At 40.2% G+C, this 20,419-nt stretch overlaps 1 protein-coding gene across 2 annotated transcripts in view; it reads left to right on the forward strand.

Annotated features, from left to right (window-relative positions):
* The window catches only part of NR3C1 (nuclear receptor subfamily 3 group C member 1), a 292,149-nt gene that overhangs the window by 263,253 nt on the left and 8,477 nt on the right, over positions 1–20,419 (forward strand). For both annotated transcript variants that reach the window (XM_082256086.1, XM_082256087.1), the window contains exon 7: positions 16,908–17,038. In XM_082256086.1, the coding sequence (XP_082112212.1) occupies positions 16,908–17,038 (131 nt within the window). The remainder of the gene's footprint in view (positions 1–16,907; positions 17,039–20,419) is intronic.

Raw genomic sequence — 20,419 nt, forward strand, 5'->3', positions numbered from 1 at the left:
ATAACAGTGGGGATTGTAGAAAGAACACCAAGTGGCTTAACAACCACTTTAATGTACAGATGTGCAGAATAGCACACAGGTCACTGCAAAGACAGGATGGAGTTGAGATATATACAGCTGTGGAATATAGAGGAAGGTTAAAGTTTTAAAAATGATTCTGCAACCTTGGGAGCCACTGCTTTGAAACTTGGATAAATGTTTCATTCGTACTCATTCATGCTCAGCATTCTGAGGTTGGGTTAGTCAACACGTGTGGGGAACAGTTGCACATTACTATTTCCTGTGTTTACCTGCCCCTCAAATTCATTGCTTGGGGATGTCCCATGGTCTATGAATACATAAAGACTATGCCTGTATCTTGTAAAATAAGATTAAGATAAGAGGAAATTGCATATATTGGCATATACAGTACAGGACACCCTCCCTTCTATTCTGCATAGCTTGCTAAAACTGAAGGTTTACAAAGTAAGGGACGGTTATAGGGAAAGCGTCCCAGAGGGGGCATGTCCTCAAGAGCTTTGCCTGTGTCCAATCACCTGAAAGAACAAGGCGAAAACCCAGACCTGGATAAATTTCAACCCTTGGGAGACAGCCAGCCCTTTGGCTTACAGACATTCCCAGTCCAGTGTTGTTCAGCTAAGGCTGCTGATATAGTCAAAATATTTTTTACTATACCCTAACGTTTTTCATGGCCCTCCAAAACAGTCCCAGTTGCTCACATGGCCTCTTGGGAAAACAAATTGCCCACCCCTGTCATAACCTCTGGTCTATGAAAACCATGCCTGTGTCCTTTACTGTTCTCCCAAGATATGGAATTTAATTGGGCTTTAAAGGGGTTCTAAAGCTAAAACATTTTTTCACCTTAATGCACTCCCTAGCATAGTTGCAGTGTTCCCCTACCTAGCTATACAGGTCCCTCTCAAAAAATTAGCATATTGTGATAAAGTTCATTATTTTCTGTAATGTACTGATAAACATTAGACTTTCATATATTTTAGATTCATTACACACAACTGAAGTAGTGCAAGCCTTTTATTGTTTTAATATTGATGATTTTGGCATACAGCTCATGAAAACCCAAAATTCCTATCTCAAAAAATTAGCATATTTCATCCGACCAATAAAAGAAAAGTGTTTTTAATACAAAAAAAGTCAACCTTCAAATAATTATGTTCAGTTATGCACTCAATACTTGGTCGGGAATCCTTTTGCAGAAATGACTGCTTCAATGCGGCGTGGCATGGAGGCAATCAGCCTGTGGCACTGCTGAGGTGTTATGGAGGCCCAGGATTCTTCGATAGCGGCCTTGAGCTCATCCAGAGTGTTGGGTCTTGCGTCTCTCAACTTTCTCTCCACAACATCCCACAGATTCTCTACGGGGTTCAGGTCAGGAGAGTTGGCAGGCCAATTGAGCACAGTAATACCATGGTCAGTAAACCATTTACCAGTGGTTTTGGCACTTTGAGCAGGTGCCAGGTCGTGCTGAAAAATGAAATCTTCATCTCCATAAAGCTTTTCAGCAGATGGAAGCATGAAGTGCTCCAAAATCTCCTGATAGCTAGCTGCATTGACCCTGCCCTTGATAAAACACAGTGGACCAACACCAGCAGCTGACATGGCACCCCAGACCATCACTGACTGTGGGTACTTGACATTGGACTTCAGGCATTTTGGCATTTCCCTCTCCACAGTCTTCCTCCAGACTCAGTCCACTGCTTCTGCAGGTCCCCCAAGGTCTGGAATCGGTCTTTCTCCACAATCTTCCTCAGGGTCCGGTCACCTCTTCTCGTTGTGCAGCGTTTTCTGCCACACTTTTTCCTTCCCACAGACTTCCCACTGAGGTGCCTTGATACAGCACTCTGGGAACAGCATATTCGTTCAGAAATTTCTTTCTGTGTCTTACCCTCTTGCTTGAGGGTGTCAATGATGGCCTTCTGGACAGCAGTCAGGTCGGCAGTCTTACCCATGATTGCGGTTTTGAGTAATGAACCAGGCTGGGAGTTTTTAAAAGCCTCAGGAATTTTTTGCAGGTGTTTAGAGTTAATTAGTTGATTCAGATGATTAGGTAAATAGCTTGTTTAGAGAACCTTTTCATGATATGCTAATTTTTTGAGATAGGAATCTTGGGTTTTCATGCGCTGTATGCCAAAATCATCAATATTAAAACAATAAAAGGCTTGCACTACTTCAGTTGTATGTAATGAATCTAAAATATATGAAAGTCTAATGTTTATCAGTACATTACAGAAAATAATGAACTTTATCACAATATGCTAATTTTTTGAGAGGGACCTGTATACTTACCTGAGTCCTCAATCGATCCAGCGCTGTGCATGGCTGCATCTCATCTCATATCCTATCTTCTCTCTACTCATAGGAAATGAGGCAGCAGTGGGAGTCATTGACTCCTGCTGCTGTCAATCAAATGCTGTGAGGAGGGATCAGGGTGCAGGGGCACACGTCAGTGGACGCACACAGCCTAGCTCAGGATCAAGCTTGCACATCTGTCCCCATAGAAAGTAGTTTTGCTATGGAGACAGACATAGAAAAGGAGGTGTGGACAGCGCAGATGGGGGACCCCAGAAGGGGAGATTCGGGCCCCTCTGTGCAATACCATTGTTTAGAGCAGGTAAGTTTAGGATGCTTATTATTTTAATTAAAAAAAAATGACTTAAGAAAAGCTTTAACTGATAATTTTAGTTCCACTCTTGTAGCCCAGGTAAAGCACATTTTGGAACTAGTGCTGTAGGGACAGGTATGTGCATAGCATTAATCTAATGGTATGATTGACATCTTCCAGCATTTTAAGTGTAATATGCAGTATGTAGTCAACAGAATAATGAAGGCCTGTGACACATGCCAAAAGTCTCTTTGCACTGACTGAATATTTACTGTTCTGAATGATGAGTGTGTGACTTTAGCATGATGGTTTGCTTGTTTCCCTACAATCCTTATATTACATTTTAGAAGCTCTCTAAATTATGGAAAACCATGCCTGCACTTCTTGCTTGGCACATATCTGTACAGTAACGTGAATCTGATACTCTACGCTTTAAGGTCAGTGTTTCAAGGTCAGGGCTGTAATTATTTTTGGCACAAGTGCTGTATGACTCAGTAGACTTTTTTCCTGCTGATAATCATTTAATGGTTCTATCTTGCTATTGTGCTAATGAGCATTTCATGCTGTTTCCACGAAATGTAGTTAAAAAGTTTTCACAATGCTTCCAGTAAATGTAAGCTAAATACAACTCCTGCACCTTAGATACCACATGCAATGGGGTTGATTTACTAAAGGTAAATAGTCTGCACTACAAGTGCAGTTTCTCTAGATCTAAGGGAAACATGCAATGGAAATTAAAAAAAAAACTGAATTTTTGCTTGCAGGATTGGATGATGGAATTCACAGAACTTTCCCTCATTTAAGAGCTTCCCCTCAGATCTAGTGCAACTGCACTTGCAGATGCACTTCCAGCGCACAGTATATTTGCCTTTAGTAAATCAACCTCAATGTGTGTTCTAAAGTGTGTCATATAAACATCCACCTCAGTATTATAAAATAAATTGTTCAGTTATGTGCGTCCCAGGTATTCCTAGTGCATACACCATATGTCAAAGTAAGCCTATAGTGTAATGTATATAAATGTGGGCATAGAAATATCTGGAGCGAAAGGTTATTTTTTTTTCTGATGATTGTACATTTGGCTCAATTCACAAAGCTTTAAAGTCTAAGTGCAGCCAAAATGAGAAAATCAAAAAAAGAAACTCAGCACAAGGGACATAACTACAGTTAGTAGGATATGTCCCTTGTGCTATTGCGTCTTTTTACTTGAGATCTACCTTCACACCTGTATACATTTTTTTCTCATATATTCCATAGCGCTGGTCGCCCCCCCCCTTTTTTTTTCACTACCTCCATCCATGCCCTATCTCTATAAATGAAACCTGATCAATCAATCATCTGCCCGTCCTCCATTCTTAGATCATGTTTCATTCATAGAAGCTCTAGTATGGATTCTTTGAATGGCAGAGCTGAGTGGAAAGGACAGGCATAGTCGGGCAGTATTAGTGTGAGAACCTGTGACAGCCCCGTAGAATTAACCCCCACCACACCAGAAGATTATGGTGGCCAGGGTGGGGAAAAGATGGAGGAGGATTTTAATTAAAAGAAGAGGCATCAGCACAAGGGACGCATGCTGACTGTAAGTTGTGTTCCTTGTGCTACATTTTTGTTTTATATTTTGGCTGCACTTAAGCTTTAACACTAGCCTAAGGCAAGCTACGTTCAGCTATGTGACTGTAATTTCAAATTTAATTGGACCTAATGCGGAAATTAACCCTTCTATTCCTTTATAAGCCAAGAAATCTACCATCCTAGCATCTGTTTAATCTGCTGTTGCCATGGTACTGCACACGTGACCAGCTTTGACAACAGCCATTTGAGGGTTTGAAAGTTTGGGTTGAAAGGTAACCTAAGCAAACTAGTAATGGTGACAGTTATCACCAGATGCATGCCTTGAATTTAATAGTTTTGGAAAACAGTTGAAGTGGTTGTAAACCCTTACATATACCCAGTGAAGTGGCTAGTCTCAGGTAATACACAGAGATAAAACAAACCCTCCTACATAGGATGTAATTATTTATCTGCAGCCATTTGTCCTATAGATCATTCTAAAATACACAAATCAAAGGCTTGGGAAGCAGAGGGTAGGGATGTGACGGTGGGTTTACTCTCGCTTTTATTAAAAATAAAAAACTTTTTGAAAATCAGATTACTTATCCATGGTGTTCACTTTATGACTTAAGCATAATGTATGGACTGCTGCAGAGCTGCTGGCATAGGATACTAGGATATGGAGAAGCTTGAATGAAAGTTGTTGCTCTATGAAAACACATTGACAACTGTATACAGTTATCTTACAAGTATGTCTGTTGTCCCGCCTATGTTAACAGATTTCAGCTCCAAAGGTTGATGGCCAAATATATTACAAACTGGCAAGAAGGTGAAATGTCAAGAAGCCTGATCTGCTCAGATACAGGAAGCATCCCTATCACATCAGGCTTTAAATAAGTTCTAGCCACAAAATTGTCTCCCATCATCCCATATTTACAATTACCAGGACATGAATTAGAACATTTTCCATGAAAGAGCTGGTCAGCAGGGGACAATGTATGTTTGAATTGGTAAACACCTATTAGTTCTTGGAAGAACAGTTAATGATAAAGGAGTTAATTACATTCTTATGAATATCTATATCTGCCTAGAAGGTACCAGCATCATGAATAAATGTAAACTGATCCTAAAGTAAGTTAGGTACCAGGTTACTCAATTTCCAGGAATCTTCCAGGACAGCACTCAAGTGAGAGGTATCCACCCCCACAAGACAGGAAATACCACCTTAGCATACACCTACACTGATTGACCGCAAAATAATTCCTTTGGCATGTCTATTAAGTGTTTATGACTAAATCACACATTACTAGCTTAGGCCCCTGTAGGAATCCCTCCTTCTAGGTTACATATTTCGAAATGGAACATAGGACAGCAGGATCATGTGACCTGACACAGGACAGCAGGATCATGTGACCTGACACTGAGATTATATTGTGGTGCTTTCACTATTTATTTTTTAGGTGCAGGTTTTATTGCATATATTGGGGGATTTTCTACTAAAGCATATCTTTATGTCTGAAGCCTGATTCCTGGTTTTTAAAACAAAGCTGGAAGGAATAGCCTCTCTCCCAGCACTGTTTTAAAACACCTGAAAGCATGTAGGTAGTACAAGCACATTAACCCAAGTTGAATTTCGGAAGCTTAGTGATTTGATTGAGCTGCCAAAACACATCACAATGGATCTAAATTAGAAGCTCTGAAATAGTACCTTTGCATTTTTGGCCACACAATGCACTGTACATATGTGTGCTGGGTAGCCATTCAAACCCAATGGCACTGCAGTCCACCAACACACATAGCATAGGTTATCACAATGCAGCAAAAGACTTAATAGATCCCACAAACCAACAGAATAAGTAATCGAAGGGTAATCAAATAGTAAATTGTGCATAGAATTACCATAGATACCTCTTATTAGTAGAACGGGTGGAGAAGAGGCAGATGCCTTGGCAGTAAGAGGTAATTGGAGAGGATTAGAGGAAGTGAGCATCCAATACCTGACACCGTGGGGGAGGTTTACTAAAATTGGTGCACACAGAATCTGCTGCAACTGTGCATAGTAACCAGTGTGGCGCAGTGATTTTACTGTAAAATCCATCTTCAAACAGGTTTGCAGAAGGCCTCATATCGCCTGCTAACCACAGGCCTGTGGCTACTGACAACATGATCCTCCATAGATTGTGGGTCAAAAGCTAGGCCCATGTGAACTAGGCCTAAGAGGTGAATTTGACTAACTTTTCTACTGGTTATGTCTCTGGGATGGGAAGTGCAGGAAAATTTCCCCAATGCTACAAAGATAAAAGAAAAAAGGTTTTGTCGATTAAATAAACTTTAAATTTAGTAGGTGGCAAGTGTTAAAGAATAAGTGTACTTTGAGTGCACTTCTTCTTCATGCCCCCCTGTGCAATGAGCACAGCAGAAGCTTTTTCTCATTGAATGTGAGTTTACAGATATTTGGAAAAATATACGTTTCAAAGGAACATATAGAGTGTGTTTTGCTTAAGATGTCGATATTATACAGTTCAAAATTGTGGAGTACTATATTCAGAAATATGTAAACAGAGAACGCTAAAAGGTTCAAGCTATACCTCGATATAAACCTAGGGATGGAATATATTCCAATAAGTCCCTAGTACAAGTTAACCATCACTCAATAATAAGTTAAGGGAGTGTTAACCTCTAGACTAATCGCGGCATACAGTTAAAGAGGAAAGAGTCCTCAAGAGTTTCATCACAGAGCAAAAAAACGGTTTGAAAATATGAAATATTTTTTATTGAATTTATACAAATATTAAGAAAAACCACCTCCACCATAACCATAGTTTAAAAATGACAACGTTGTCACCACAAACAGGCAGCTGCACTGGACACGCTTCCATCCATACACCTACATCTGAGTTAACATAATGAGTAATGATCGGGGCAGTTCGGTATTTGGAAACAGACAGTAATCTCACAGTCCACAGCAGCAAATCTGCTTGAAAAGGCAGGGGAAAGTCAATCTAATACAACCAAAGCCATACACATTTAATAGTATAGTCAGATGGGTATTCGGAGTGAATAGCTGCTCCAATACCTTACAAGCTGCACAAAGATAAATCAAATCCTCAGACAAATAGCATAGAGTTCTGTGCTATGTTGGCGATGGGAGTCTTCTACTCAGTGTAAAGCAGCACATGAGATAACCTAGAGCAGGCGAGTAGTGGATGATTGTGGGTATGGGGGGTGTGCAAGTATGGAGATGTAATACGGGGCTGAGAAGCAAGTAACTGTGCAGCTGAAAGCTGTTTGCCACAATCTCACTACTTCATGGTAGATTTGTTAAAAGCACCAAGTTGGTCCAGGGGCCGCCACTAATGCACATCTGTTGCCCCGTCCACACTCCTTCACAGATAGCCGATTGTCAACGGATGGAAGGCCAATCTGGTCATACCTGTCTGTGTCAAAGCATCACAAATGTGATGACGTGACGCGTTTCACGCGTCACACAAGCTTCTTGTGAGGTGGTTTTTCTTAATATTTGTATATTTCAATAAAAATAATTTTGTATTTGCAAACCGTTTTTTTTTTTTTTTTCCTCTGTGATTACTCTTGAGGGCCCTTTCCTCTTTAACTGTACATTCAGAAATAGTCAACAACATTTTGGAAAGACATTGCTACAAAAAAGAAAATGTTTCCATAATTTGTGAGACACATGTGTGCATCATCGTTGGAGTGAAGGATATCTGGGGAGGTGGTATTAGGACAAGAGAGAGAAGGTAAATGGAAACAAGGCCGAAGTACAGGTTGTTTTAAAGACGGAACTCAAAGTTGAAATCTGGTGGGAGAAAATGAGTAGTCCAACCTCAATTTTCTCATGTACCATTACCCAGAGCAAAACCTTCTCATGCAGTGGGATTCTTTTTTTCAGTGGAAGGCCCATTCACTAATGTGGATAGCCCTTCCACCTGAATAAAAGTAATCTGTTGTGCACATGCACGAGAGGCACATTGACTGGATGGTAGGATTTTGAAGAAGCTCTATTATGTCAGGAAAGTTACACTGTGAATTTCACCGGAGCCCTGCAGTTTTGTTAAGTATATCCAGCTGGGTAAAGGGGGCTTTAATGTATTACCCAGTTATGGCTGTGCTTAGTATACTTGGATTTTGCCAGACCATTTGACACAGTTCCCCACATGTGGCTAATGTGTAAATAAAAGTCTACAGGGTTGGAAAATTTAGTTTGTAAATAGATAGAAAACTGGCTGAAAGACTGTATTCAGGGAGTAGTCATTAAAGGAGATGTACAGCCAAAGCTCGATCACAGGAGTGCAGTTTGTTCATTCCTTTTTCAGCAGAGAGCAGGGTTGAAATCTGCTCTCTGCTGACGTCGCAGAAGTTGGTCTAGGCACTACGTCATCACGACAAAGGAAGTCGGAATCTGCCAGGTGCCTGGACCGACACCTGGCTCAGCATCTCGGCAATCCGCTGAGAGTCTGAGCCGGCAGCTCTTCGCCCCTCCACAGCCCAGCGCTACAGTGAGCGAGGAGGGCAGAGCAGGGAGCTGCTGACTGACAGTCAGCAGCTCTCTGCTCGGGGAGCTATCAGAATCAAGTGATTGGCGGTGTTTGATCGCTCGGTCCTCAGTGTAGAGGTGCCGGGGGACAGATGCTGTATCCACCTAGGTAAGTATAATAAAAAAAAAAAAGAAACCCTAACTTCTCTTTTAATGATTCATCTAAGGTTATTAGTTGTGTAACCCAAGGTTCAGTGTTGGGTCCCTTACTTTTTAACATATTTATAAATGATATAGGGTCTGGGATTAAAAGTACCATTTCATTATTTACACCATGACACCAAGCTATGCAGTGGGATTACGTCCTTACAAGATGGGAATTTTTTCTCTCTCTGGAGAAGAGGAGATTAAGGGGGATATGATCAACATGCTTACTGTAAATACATAAGTGGTCCATATAGTGTACAGTTATTAACTTTCAGGTCAGTACAGAGGACAAGGGGGCACTCTTTACTACTGGAGAAAAAGAGATTTAACCTTCAAATACAGAAAGGCTTCTTCACAGTAAGAGCTATGAAAATATTGAATTGACTCCCTCGGGAACTGGTCTGGCCAGTTCCGTAGATTGCTTTATAAAAAGAGCCGATTCTGATTACCTCATGGGAGATCAGAAATTATATTTTTTCCCCGTTGGAGTGACCATGCTATGGTTTTTGTTTGGGGGGGGGGGGGGCAGTTTGCCTTCCTATGAATCAACTGTCGATATAGGATAGTGTATATTGAGGTTTTCTTTGTGTGTGTGTGTGTGTGTGTGTGTGTGTGTGTGTGTGTGTGTGTGTGTGTGATCTTTTTATGTAGTCCTTTTGTTTTGTTTTTTTATTATTTTTTGAACTAGATGGACTAGTGTCTTTTTTTTTCAAAAATATGTGAAACTAAACTGTCCATCTGATTTCACCTTAAAAAAACCTCAGAACAAATACACGTTCAGGCATCAGTGTGTTCCTGCACATACTGTTACATGCAGTGTGCAACATTTCAGGCACCCCTAATCCCAGTGTGCTATAATGCACCCTTCACATTCCCATTAGCCTACTACTGTGGTGAACACTCACTTTTACTGACCATCAAAACCTGCAGAAAGGGAAGAAAGGGGGGGGCAATGCTAAACACTGTCTGTGTAAAAACTTGCTAACCATCAAAGCTTGGCATACAGGGCACATGGGTACTGAAAGTTACATCTAAAGGTACGTGTGGGTATTGCTCGTAGCCTGTGCAGTGCTAGTAGGTGTTTTTTTTTAACATCTTGAGACCTGTGATAAAATAATCCACTTAAGTTTGTACTGTTTTTTTCTGCAAGCCAGAACTCTTTGCCAAAGGGTGCATACACTAATATCCTGTATATCCGAAAACTCCACAGTTCTGCAAATTATAAGAGCATCCTTATTTTCCAAAAGGAAAACTTCAAAACTCACTCAGATTAGGCTTTCAAACGTGTATTAATTGAAAAAAAGTCATTCATTTATTACCATTATTATGAAATTATCCATACTTTACAGTCCCTAACAATTCAAGCCAGAAACAGATACGTTGCTGTATTAAATACATCATACATTTACATTGAGTACATCATTACATTTAGTTATAAGTTTGCCTGTGCTCATCATGTGAAAGCGCTGTACACTGCTGTATGGGCCACTGAAACTGCCTTTTTGACAGAGTTTAATCGTTTTTTTTTTTTTGTCACATTTTGAAAATAGTGTAACATTTTGAGATGTTAATCTCTTTAGTAAGCGTGCAGCTGAAGAGAATTACGTCTGTTAACACGTATTCAGAGCTGTGACTTGGAATCAAACATTCCTTCCTCCAACTGTATCCCTTTTATGGCTTCTCTCTGGGCTCATATTGCATAACCAAAGCAGAGCGCTGTAAACAGCACAACTGTAGCTTTTCATATAAAAATACCATTAAGCGATTAAAAAAGGCCCTTTAAAATTGAGCATATTTTTGTAATCTGTAATAAGTGCCTGTAATAATTCTTACTTAGAACACCTTTCTTTGTGCTTGAAATAATGAAAATAGTGTTAAAATCATATCAGAGCTGGATTTCCGTCATTTGAACCTGTAGAGTCACACGCTTGCACCCTTCTGCCAGGATCACCTCTTTCATACAGATTTTTTTTTTTTTTTACTGCACCTAACCTGGCTATGGATATGGTGACAATGTGTTAAAAACCATACAGTGGCAAAAAAGAGTATGTGAAGCCCTTGGAATTAACTGCCGTAGTTTTCTGCAGTAATTTGCCATGAAATGTGATCTGATCCTCCTCTAAGCCATAACAATAGGCAAACACAAAATGCTTAAGCTGATAACACACAAACAATTCTAATTTCTCGAGACACATTTGTAGAATGTCTGGTGTGAACGGCTCTCTTGAGGTCATTCAACAGCATCTCTATGGGGTAAAGGACTGGGTTCTGACTGGGCCACTCCAAAAGGTGCACTTTCTTTTTCTGAAGCCAGTCTGTGGTGGATTTACTTCAGTGCCTAGGGCAGTGATGGCGAACCTTGGCACCCCAGATGTTTTGGAACTACATTTCCCATGATGCTCATCTACACTGCAGAGTGCATGAGCATCATGGGAAATGTATTTCCAAAACATCTGGGGTGCCAAGGTTCGCCATCACTGGCCTAGGGTAATTTTTCTGCTGTATCACTCGACTTCTATTAAGCTTCAGCTGTAGGACATCCACCTTGACGTTATTCTGTAGGATATTTTGGTAAACTTAGGAATTCATTTTCCTCTCGATTAAGTGGTCCAGGCCTTGAGGCAGCAAAGTAGGCCTACATCATGATCTTCCCTCCCTCATACTTCACAGGTGTGATGATGTTTGTTGATAAGCTGTGCCCTTTTGGCGCTTTACATAGTGCTGAGTATTCTTCCTAAACAATTCAGCTTTTGTTGCATCAGTCCACAAAACATTTTTCCAGGAGCATTGTGGTTTGCCAAGATGCTCTTTGTCAAACTTCAGGCGCACAGCAATGTTTTTTTTGGAGAACAGCGGCTTCATTAATGGTGTTCTGCAATGTACACCCTGCCTGTTCAAAGATCTGCCTACGATTCCCCTTGGCAAATGACGTGCATTGTGCTGCCTTTGCCTCCTGGGATATGCACATCGCTAGCGGTGTGCCATGGGTAGATCTGCTCGATAAACCCGGAAAAGCCGGCGCCTATTGATGACATCACAAAAAAAATGACGGCGGCAAAACAGAAGAGGATCTCAGCAGAGCAATGCTGAATCTGCTGGGTGAGTACTTGACTCGTGCAGAAGATAACCCCCGGTAGGCAGGGGTTAGTTAAAAAAAAAAAAAAAACGAAGGGTAGGTTAAGATTTTAACCTTTAAGACTATAATCTTGAATGATTTGTCTGATCAAACGAGAAATGGTTTCACTTTACAGGGACAATCAGGGATGAAAAACTCTTTTTAATGGAGGCAGTTGCTGGGATAAAAAAAAAGTCAATTGTTTTAATGGAGGCAGTGGGAGTAAGCACACAACTCAAACTATGTTCAGGGAATAAAGAAAAATATCCTTCTGAATAGAGCTGCAACTAACGATTGTTTTCATAATAGATTGGTTGGCCGATTATTGGATAATAACCTTAAAAAAAAGTAAGGTGTATAATTTAGTTAAAGCGTAATTCCACCCAAAAGAGGAAGTTCTGCTTTACAGAATCGTCCCCAGCTCCTCTTGCACAATTGGCACTTTTGAGGAGCTCGGCATTCGGCCACAGAAGTTCTTCCCCCCCCCCCCCCCCTGCAGTCTTCTGGGACACTGACAGGTCCCAGAAGACTGCATCCACCAATCCAGGATGGGCCACGTGACTCGCAAGCTGTCATAGCCAGGTGCCCATAGTAAAGATGCCGGCGCCGCCGAGGGAGGTCGGAGGATAAAGACGGTTGGGTTGAGCTCACCGCTATACCGTGGGACAGGTGAGTGGCTGTTTTTTAAAAGTCAGCAGCTACACTTTTTGTAGCTGATGACTTTTATTTTTTTATTCATTTATTTTTTAATATCTATTAATTAACTTTACTTTAAACACAAAAGAAAAAATAAACCTAACTTTACAAAACAGATTGACATTGACATTCACATAACCAAATATAGGGTGTTCACAGCATATACATTACTACACAGCTTTTTGAATACCCCTTATCTTAATACTCCTCAGGTAAGAGAGAAATCATTTTATTATTTTTCCAAACACCAACTCCCCGTTGTAAAAACAAAAAAAAAACCCCACCCTAAAACCTTAAGATTGTGCACTATATGTCTATTAGTGATTAAATTAAGGGGTGTATCTAAAGATAACTGCTTAAGTTGTCTACCCGGTTCCACCCTATTTAATAGTAAACAATATATTATTATTTTCCGAACACCAACCCCCTTGTTCTCCATCAGAATAAAAAAACACACCCTTAAAAACCTTAAAATTGTGATATATGTGTTTATTAGTGATTAATTACGGGGTGTATTTCAAGATAACTACACAAGTCATCTACCCGAGTCCACTCTATTTGAAATTTTTTTTAAAGTGAAAAAAAAAAAAAAACACGGGACAGGTGAGTGGCCGTTTTTTAAATGTCAGCAGCTACAAAAAGCTACTCTTTTTGTAGCTGCTGACTTTTATTTTTTTCATAGCTGGCTGGGGCTCCTCTTTAATATGTAAAACTTAAAAAAAAAGGCAATTTTTTCCTAAATATCTAAGGCAGTGGTAAATATAAATAGCCAATTATATGGTTAGGGAGCAAAATCTCTAATCCACTCTGAGGATAACAGACAGAAGAGATATAGTATATATACTATTAGCGTTTGAATCTGGTAAATATCATCAGATTCAAAGATCAAATTTTTTATTTAAAGAAAAAAAATGAATGACTGTTTTGCCGGTTTTCAGACAGAACTGTAAAATATTATATATGACAGACTCCCTTGTCATAGGCAGGTGGCGTGATCAAAGCTTACCTGCGCCTGCTGTCACTTATGCTGGCAATACAAAAACAATGTCTTACTTTGAAAAAAATTTAATTTTAAGAACGCTCGTAATCGTTAGTGGGGTCAAATTGACGTTTGTTTTTGAATATATTGATGGGAAAATTCGAAGGAGCAGAATAGAAAACTTCTTGCTCAAAAGAATTTTCAGACAGTGTATGTGCTTTTCGTTCAGAAATTACATTCATTTTAAAACTGAAAGTTAAAAGCAAGTGAAATTTTGAAACAACATTCTTTCATTCAGCGAATGTACAAAGATTTTTCGTATGAATATAAACAAATCGTGTATGGCCAGAGTCGGTTCACACCTATGCAGTTTGCTTTTTATCCTTTCTGCAGTGCTTTTTGATGTGCGTTTTGTCGGCCAGATTAAAAACCGCAAATCATGGCAAAAACACACTACATGCATTTTTGCAGCTGCTCCATTGAAGTCTGTTGAACAAAAAAAGCACAGTTTTGCATTGAAAAAAAGTCCTTGACCCTTTCCAAATACACAGCAGCTGAAAAAAGTAAAGATGTAAACGTGTCCAATAGGAAAGACATGTTAAATGAACTGTAGTTCGTTTCTGCAAAATGCACCAAAAAACGCATAGGTGTGAACCAGGCCTAAGACGTTAAGTAACAACAAGAGAAGGGCGCACCGACCTCGTGCATTACCACTAAAAAAGTTTTTTAAAATCCAAAAAAGGTAGCATACATTATACTCACAAACGTATGACGTATGCACGCATGTAAGAAATTGGTACCAATCACCTCCAGGATATTCCTATGGGGCTGGATGACGTTATGGGACAACCCTCTTCTTCAGAGCATAAAGAACTACTCAGTAAAAGTCTATGATGTTTAGTAGCAGCAGCATGCTTTTTTTTTTTGTATCACCTGTCACATTGGGGTTAAAAAAACTAAAATTAGCCCTTTATAGTACAAAAAGAGCAGATAATCGCTACTGTATAAGGTTAATTTTTACTATGAAAGTAATATATATTACTTATATCATATATATATATATAATAAATACACCCAGAAGTAGGATATATGGGCATTTTAACTAGGAGTCAGACATAAAGACATGTGAATGAAATGATTTTATAATAAAGTAGTACTAAAAGCTGAGACTTTTTTTTTTTAAATATAATGCACAATACTGGTAAAAGTTTTCCTTAAATGTAATTGTAACGCCTTATATAACCTCCAGTCTTTCGACCTCCACCTTATCTGGGTTCAGATGCTGATCTTCCCTGCACAGAGTCTTTAAATAGATTTTTTTTTTTTTTTTTTTTAACAACAAACCTGTTACCTGCTCTGTGCAAAGATTTTGCATAGAGCAGACCTGATTCTCCTCTTCTGGGGTCCCCCACCGACGCTTCTGGCTCCTCCTGGCTTCAGAGTGCCCCAATAGCAACCTTCAGAATATAGTATAGAGTGCCCCTATAGCAAGGTAAAAAAAAAACTTCTGCCTTTAGAACCACTAACTTTCTGCTAATGTCCCATTCACAAGTTCTCAGGCACTTACTGACATGTATTGATGGTGTACTGAGCTGTATGTGTGCTGCACTGTATTTCCTGATATGTAAACAAATAATGCATTCTGTATGCAGGCCAACTAATTGGCTGACCAGCTAATCGATAATGAAAATAGTTGACAAATATTTTCATTATCGATTAGTTGTCGATTCGTTGATTAGTTGTTTCAGCCCTACTTCTGGTGTACAGGGAATAGACCGAGATAACGGAGCACAATGTTGTGGTTAAGGTAAATGGCTGGAAACAATGGCACAAAATTCCACAAGTAACATGTACACCATCCATGCACTTGCATGTATGAAATCCAATTGCATGGATTGTCAAAAATAGTCATTTCTGACAATCCAATAAAAAGCTTACTCGAAAATTCTTCTTTTTATGTTGTTAGTGCAGCCTACCTTTTGGCTATCTCTTTCAACAACTTCCTAGATTCCCTACAGGTTTTGCAGCTTCTCCTCTGCTTATTCTTTTGGTTTTTGTCTGCCAGAACCCATCAAAAACTGTGAATGCTTTGGTGATTTTAGAATCCAAGAGGTCCACATCTAGCATGCCTCACCTGTGACACAGGTTCTGGAACACATCGGGTGTAGGGACCAATGCCCCTGGTTCAGGCACTGGCAGCTAAGGAATGTGAATGTGAGGCAAGGATGTAATATGAAATTCTGATCAGGACATAATCTTTCTACTTCACTTGCAGTGGCAAGAATTTATGTTCCTCTTTGATGGTTGATGTACACCACTACATGGCATTGCCTATCTGACTCATGATCAGGAGACCTTCATGTCGAGATTTACAGTGTTGTAGAGCTATCAATCACCCATCTATCCCCCATTCAGAGATCTTGTGTCACTCATAGAAGCTAAAGTATGACTTCTGAGAATGGCACAGCGGAGCAGAAAAGGGCAAGTATAGTAGAGCTCTCTTAATAAGAGCTCCTGACAGTCCCTCAGTTGTTATAACCCCTACCGCATTGGTAAATTACGTCGACAGCAACGGAGAAGGGAAAGGAAAGCTGTAAATTTCTCCTAAACCAAGAAGAATCCGCACAAGGGAAGCATCATACTAACTGTAGGTTCTGTCCCTAATACTGATTTATATGTTTGTAATTTAGGCTAAGCTTAGGCTTTAAGTTTCCCTGAAGCATGTAACGTTCGACTCATCTTGCGCCATGTTTTATTTCCCTGTCTTCACACAATTATATTAAAAATAAATGTTATCGGTATTTCTTTACAGTAATTTGAGGTCACTGTAAAAACTAAGAACAATTCAAGCCTACTTTCAAACGAAAAACTATTTGCTATAATTCTCTTAACCTCTTGTCTGTTTTCCATCATGGAGGAGAAATTTGAAAGCAATTGTTGGCATAGAAAGAAGCCCATAATGTTCTAAGACAGACCATATCTACTGTATGTTTTCAGAAAGTTAGGCTCAGTATAACAGAGTGAGTATAAGTACCCTACTGAAATCTATTGGTGTAGTTAAATACCAGTAACTAAGGAAAACCTAAATGATGCCATGAGTGGGGCATTTCTTAAGGACAATTCCACAGCTTCTCCAAGTATGTACAGTATATGTCCATTTTACTTTTGACTTGCGACTATTGCAAAACAGCACATCTTCAAAGATGGCAGCAGTTATATTTTTTTATTCTTTTTTTTTTCAAAGGGAGAGGATGAATTTACCATACATGCATGAGCGATTTCAGGACATGTTCCGGATTGTCAAGGAGATGACCCGTCTCCAGATTTCATATGATGAATTCCTCTGCATGAAGACTTTGCTACTCCTTTGTACAGGTATTTTTGATTCTTGAAGAAAAACATTAGTGTATGTGTATATATATATATATATATATATATATATATATATATATATATATATATATATATATAGTATCGTATACCCCTCATATTTTTGTAAATATTTAATATCTTTTCATGTGACAACACTGAAGAAATGCCACTTTGCTACAAAGTAAAGTAGTGAGTGTACAGCTTGTATAACAGTGTACATTGTCTGTCCCCTCAAAATAACTCAACACAGCCATTTATTGTAAACTGCTGGCAACAAAAGTGAGTACACCCCCTAATTGGGCCCAATTAGCCATTTTGACTTGTGATGTGTTAGTGTTACAAGGTCTCAGGTGTAAATGGTGAGCAGGTGTGTTAAATTTGGTGTTATTGCTCCCACCCTCTCACACTGGTCACTGGAAGTTCAACATGGCACCTCATGGCAAAGAACTCTCTGAGGATCTGAAAAAAATAATTGTTGCTCTATATGAAGCTGGCCTACGCTAAAAGAAGATTGCCAAGACCCTGAAACTGAGCTGCAGCACGGTGGCCAAGACCATACAGGGGTTTAACAGGACAGGTTCCACTCAGAGCAGGCCTCGCCATGGTCGACCAAAGAAGTTGAGTGCACGTGCTTAGCGTCATATCCAGAGGTTGTCTTTGGGAAATAGATGTATGAGTGCTGCCAGCATTGCTGCAGAGGTTGAAGGGGTGGGGGGTCAGCCTGTCAGTGCTCAGACCAAACGTCGTACACTGCAAATTGGTCTGCGTGGCTGTAATCCCAGAAGTAAGCCTCTACTAAAGATGATGCACAAGAAAGCCCGCAAACAGTTTGCTGAAAACCAGCAGACTAAGGACATGGATTACTGGAACCATGTCCTGTGGTCTGATGAGAAGAAGATAAACGTATTTGGTTCAGATGGTGTCAAGCGCGTGTGGCAGCAACCAGGTGAGTAGTACAAAGACAAGTGTGTCTTGCCTACAGTCAAGCATGGTGGTGGGAGTGTCATGGTCTGGAGCTGCATTAATGCTGCTGGCACTGGGGAGCTACAGTTCATTGAGGGAACCATGAATGCCAACATGTACTGTGACTTACTGAAGCAGAGCATTCATCATGGAGGAGTGGAAGAGGACTCCAGTGGCAACTTGTGAAGCTCTGGTGAACTTCATGCCCAAGAGAGTTAAGGCAGTGCTGGAAAATAATGGTGGCCACACAAAATATGGACACTTTGGGCCCAATTTGGACATTTTCACTTAGGGGTGTACTCACTTTTGTTGCCAGCGGTTTAGACATTAATGACTGTGTGTTAAGTTATTTTGAGGGGACAGCAAATTGATACTGTTATACAAGCTGTACACTCACTACTTTACATTGTAGCAAAGTGTAATTTCTTCAGTGTTGTCACATGAAAAGATATAATAAAATATTTACAAAAATGATTTACAACTGTGTGCGTGTGTGTATATATATATATATATGTATATATGTGTGTGTGTCTATATATATATATATATATATATATATATACATATACAGAAATGGAACATAGAGACTAATTAAAAAAAAACTGAATAACAAACTGCAGAGTATTGCAGCTGCTTATACTTACCTCCTCTTTGCTGCTCCAGAATGTGAAGACAAGAATCCTTTTGTCAGCTTCAAATTATATGCTTTACCTTGCATGGGTAAAGCACAGGTTCACTTTAAAGAAGTTGACTAAGAAGTGCTTTTAGCATTTATATTGTCCCCGTACCAGACAGAGCCTTTCAGAAATTAAAAAAAAAAACAATAATTCTCCACGTGGAAAACATTAATTTAAAATTATCTGAGCCAACACCTCTTGCAAGGAATGTCATGGCTGGAAGGACGCTGTCATGCAAAACAACTTGGCAATCATCTAGTAGTAGGAACTTTCTTTCATGTACTAATGTACTAAAGCAATCCTATCACCATGGAGGAAAACTGCACAGTATAAGCATTACTTATATTACCCGAGGTCTACATTGGGCGTAGATACTGTGTGTGTGTGTGTGTGTTAGTGTGTGCGTGTATGTATATGTATGTATATATATATATATATATATATATATATATATATACATATAAAAGATAATGGTTCAACCTTTTTTTCTTTTCTTCCCGATGGTTGACCTTCATGGACGTCCTTGACTTTCATTTGTCATAATATGATGATGCCTGCAGCTACAGGCATCTTTTGTTTTTATGGCCAGCGACTCCCTGTGTTGTGAGAGCCATCCTAGTGGCTAATTAGCCACTGGATTGTTTTTACAGGCAGCGGGGGGGGGGGGTGTCCCCCCCTCCCTCTGCCTACCTGCACCTCTCCGGGCTCTCCCGTGTGACCAGGGAGCCCGGGTTTCTGATCCAGCAGTGCTGCCGGGGTTACCATAGAGGCTTCCATGGACCAGATGGTATTAGGCCATCCCTATGGCCCTGGGAGGCTGAAAGGGACGTCATGACATTGCTTCGAGTTCTGGCAGATGTAAACACTGCCATTTTTTTTTTTTTGTTTTGTTTTTTGTAATCTTTTGCTTTCCACGGTAGAGAAGAGCTCTGAAGGATAAAACCAAAGAAAATGGGCCTAGAAGCCCATCCCTCCTTAAAGGCACAGACCCCAGATGTCTTCATAAATAGGGCCTGTCATGCCTTATTTCTATCACAAGGTATGTTTACATTTCTTGTGATAGGCATAAAAGCGGTCAAATAAAAATTAAAGGGACAGTGTAAAACGGGAAAAATAAATATAAATAAAAAACATTTTTTTAAAGCCCATCTTTTCTGTGTTGAAAAATAATTTATCCTACATTGACACAGCCATTATGATAAAATTCACTTTTATGTCATATAGAGAGTTCTGTATATAGTGGAGCAGGCACATACCTTTATAGCTCCCTGTGCTACACTCTGCTGGCTGTGGAAAATGGTCCCCCCCCCCTTCATTTTAGAGCACTGGGTCAAACACAAGGCCCGCAGGCTGAATCCAGCCCACCAGGCCAATTCATGTGTCCCTTACAGCTCTCCTGCAGCACCCCCTTCATCTCCACCCCCACCTTGTTTCAGCAGTCGGCAGCAGAGAGGAGGGCAGAACTCTTCCACCAGATTATGCACTTTCCCATGCAGCCGCTGAGCCGCTCGTCTCTACCCCCACCAGTCTTAGCAGTCAGCAGCAGAGAGGAGGACAGAACATCCCCTACAGATTCTTCACCTCTCTGTGCAGCCGCAGCACTCCCTCGTCTCCACCTCCCATGGTCTCAGCATTTAGCTGACCCCAGCCCTCCGTTCTCATCCAATTCCCCCACAGAGGAAAGCGGGTAATCTGAGAGTTCTGTCTCCACTCTGTGTGCGAGCTGTCATCCGCCTGCTCAGCG

This window comes from Pelophylax lessonae (assembly GCF_965119305.1).
Source record: "Pelophylax lessonae genome assembly, chromosome: 4".
NCBI lineage: Eukaryota > Metazoa > Chordata > Amphibia > Anura > Ranidae > Pelophylax > Pelophylax lessonae.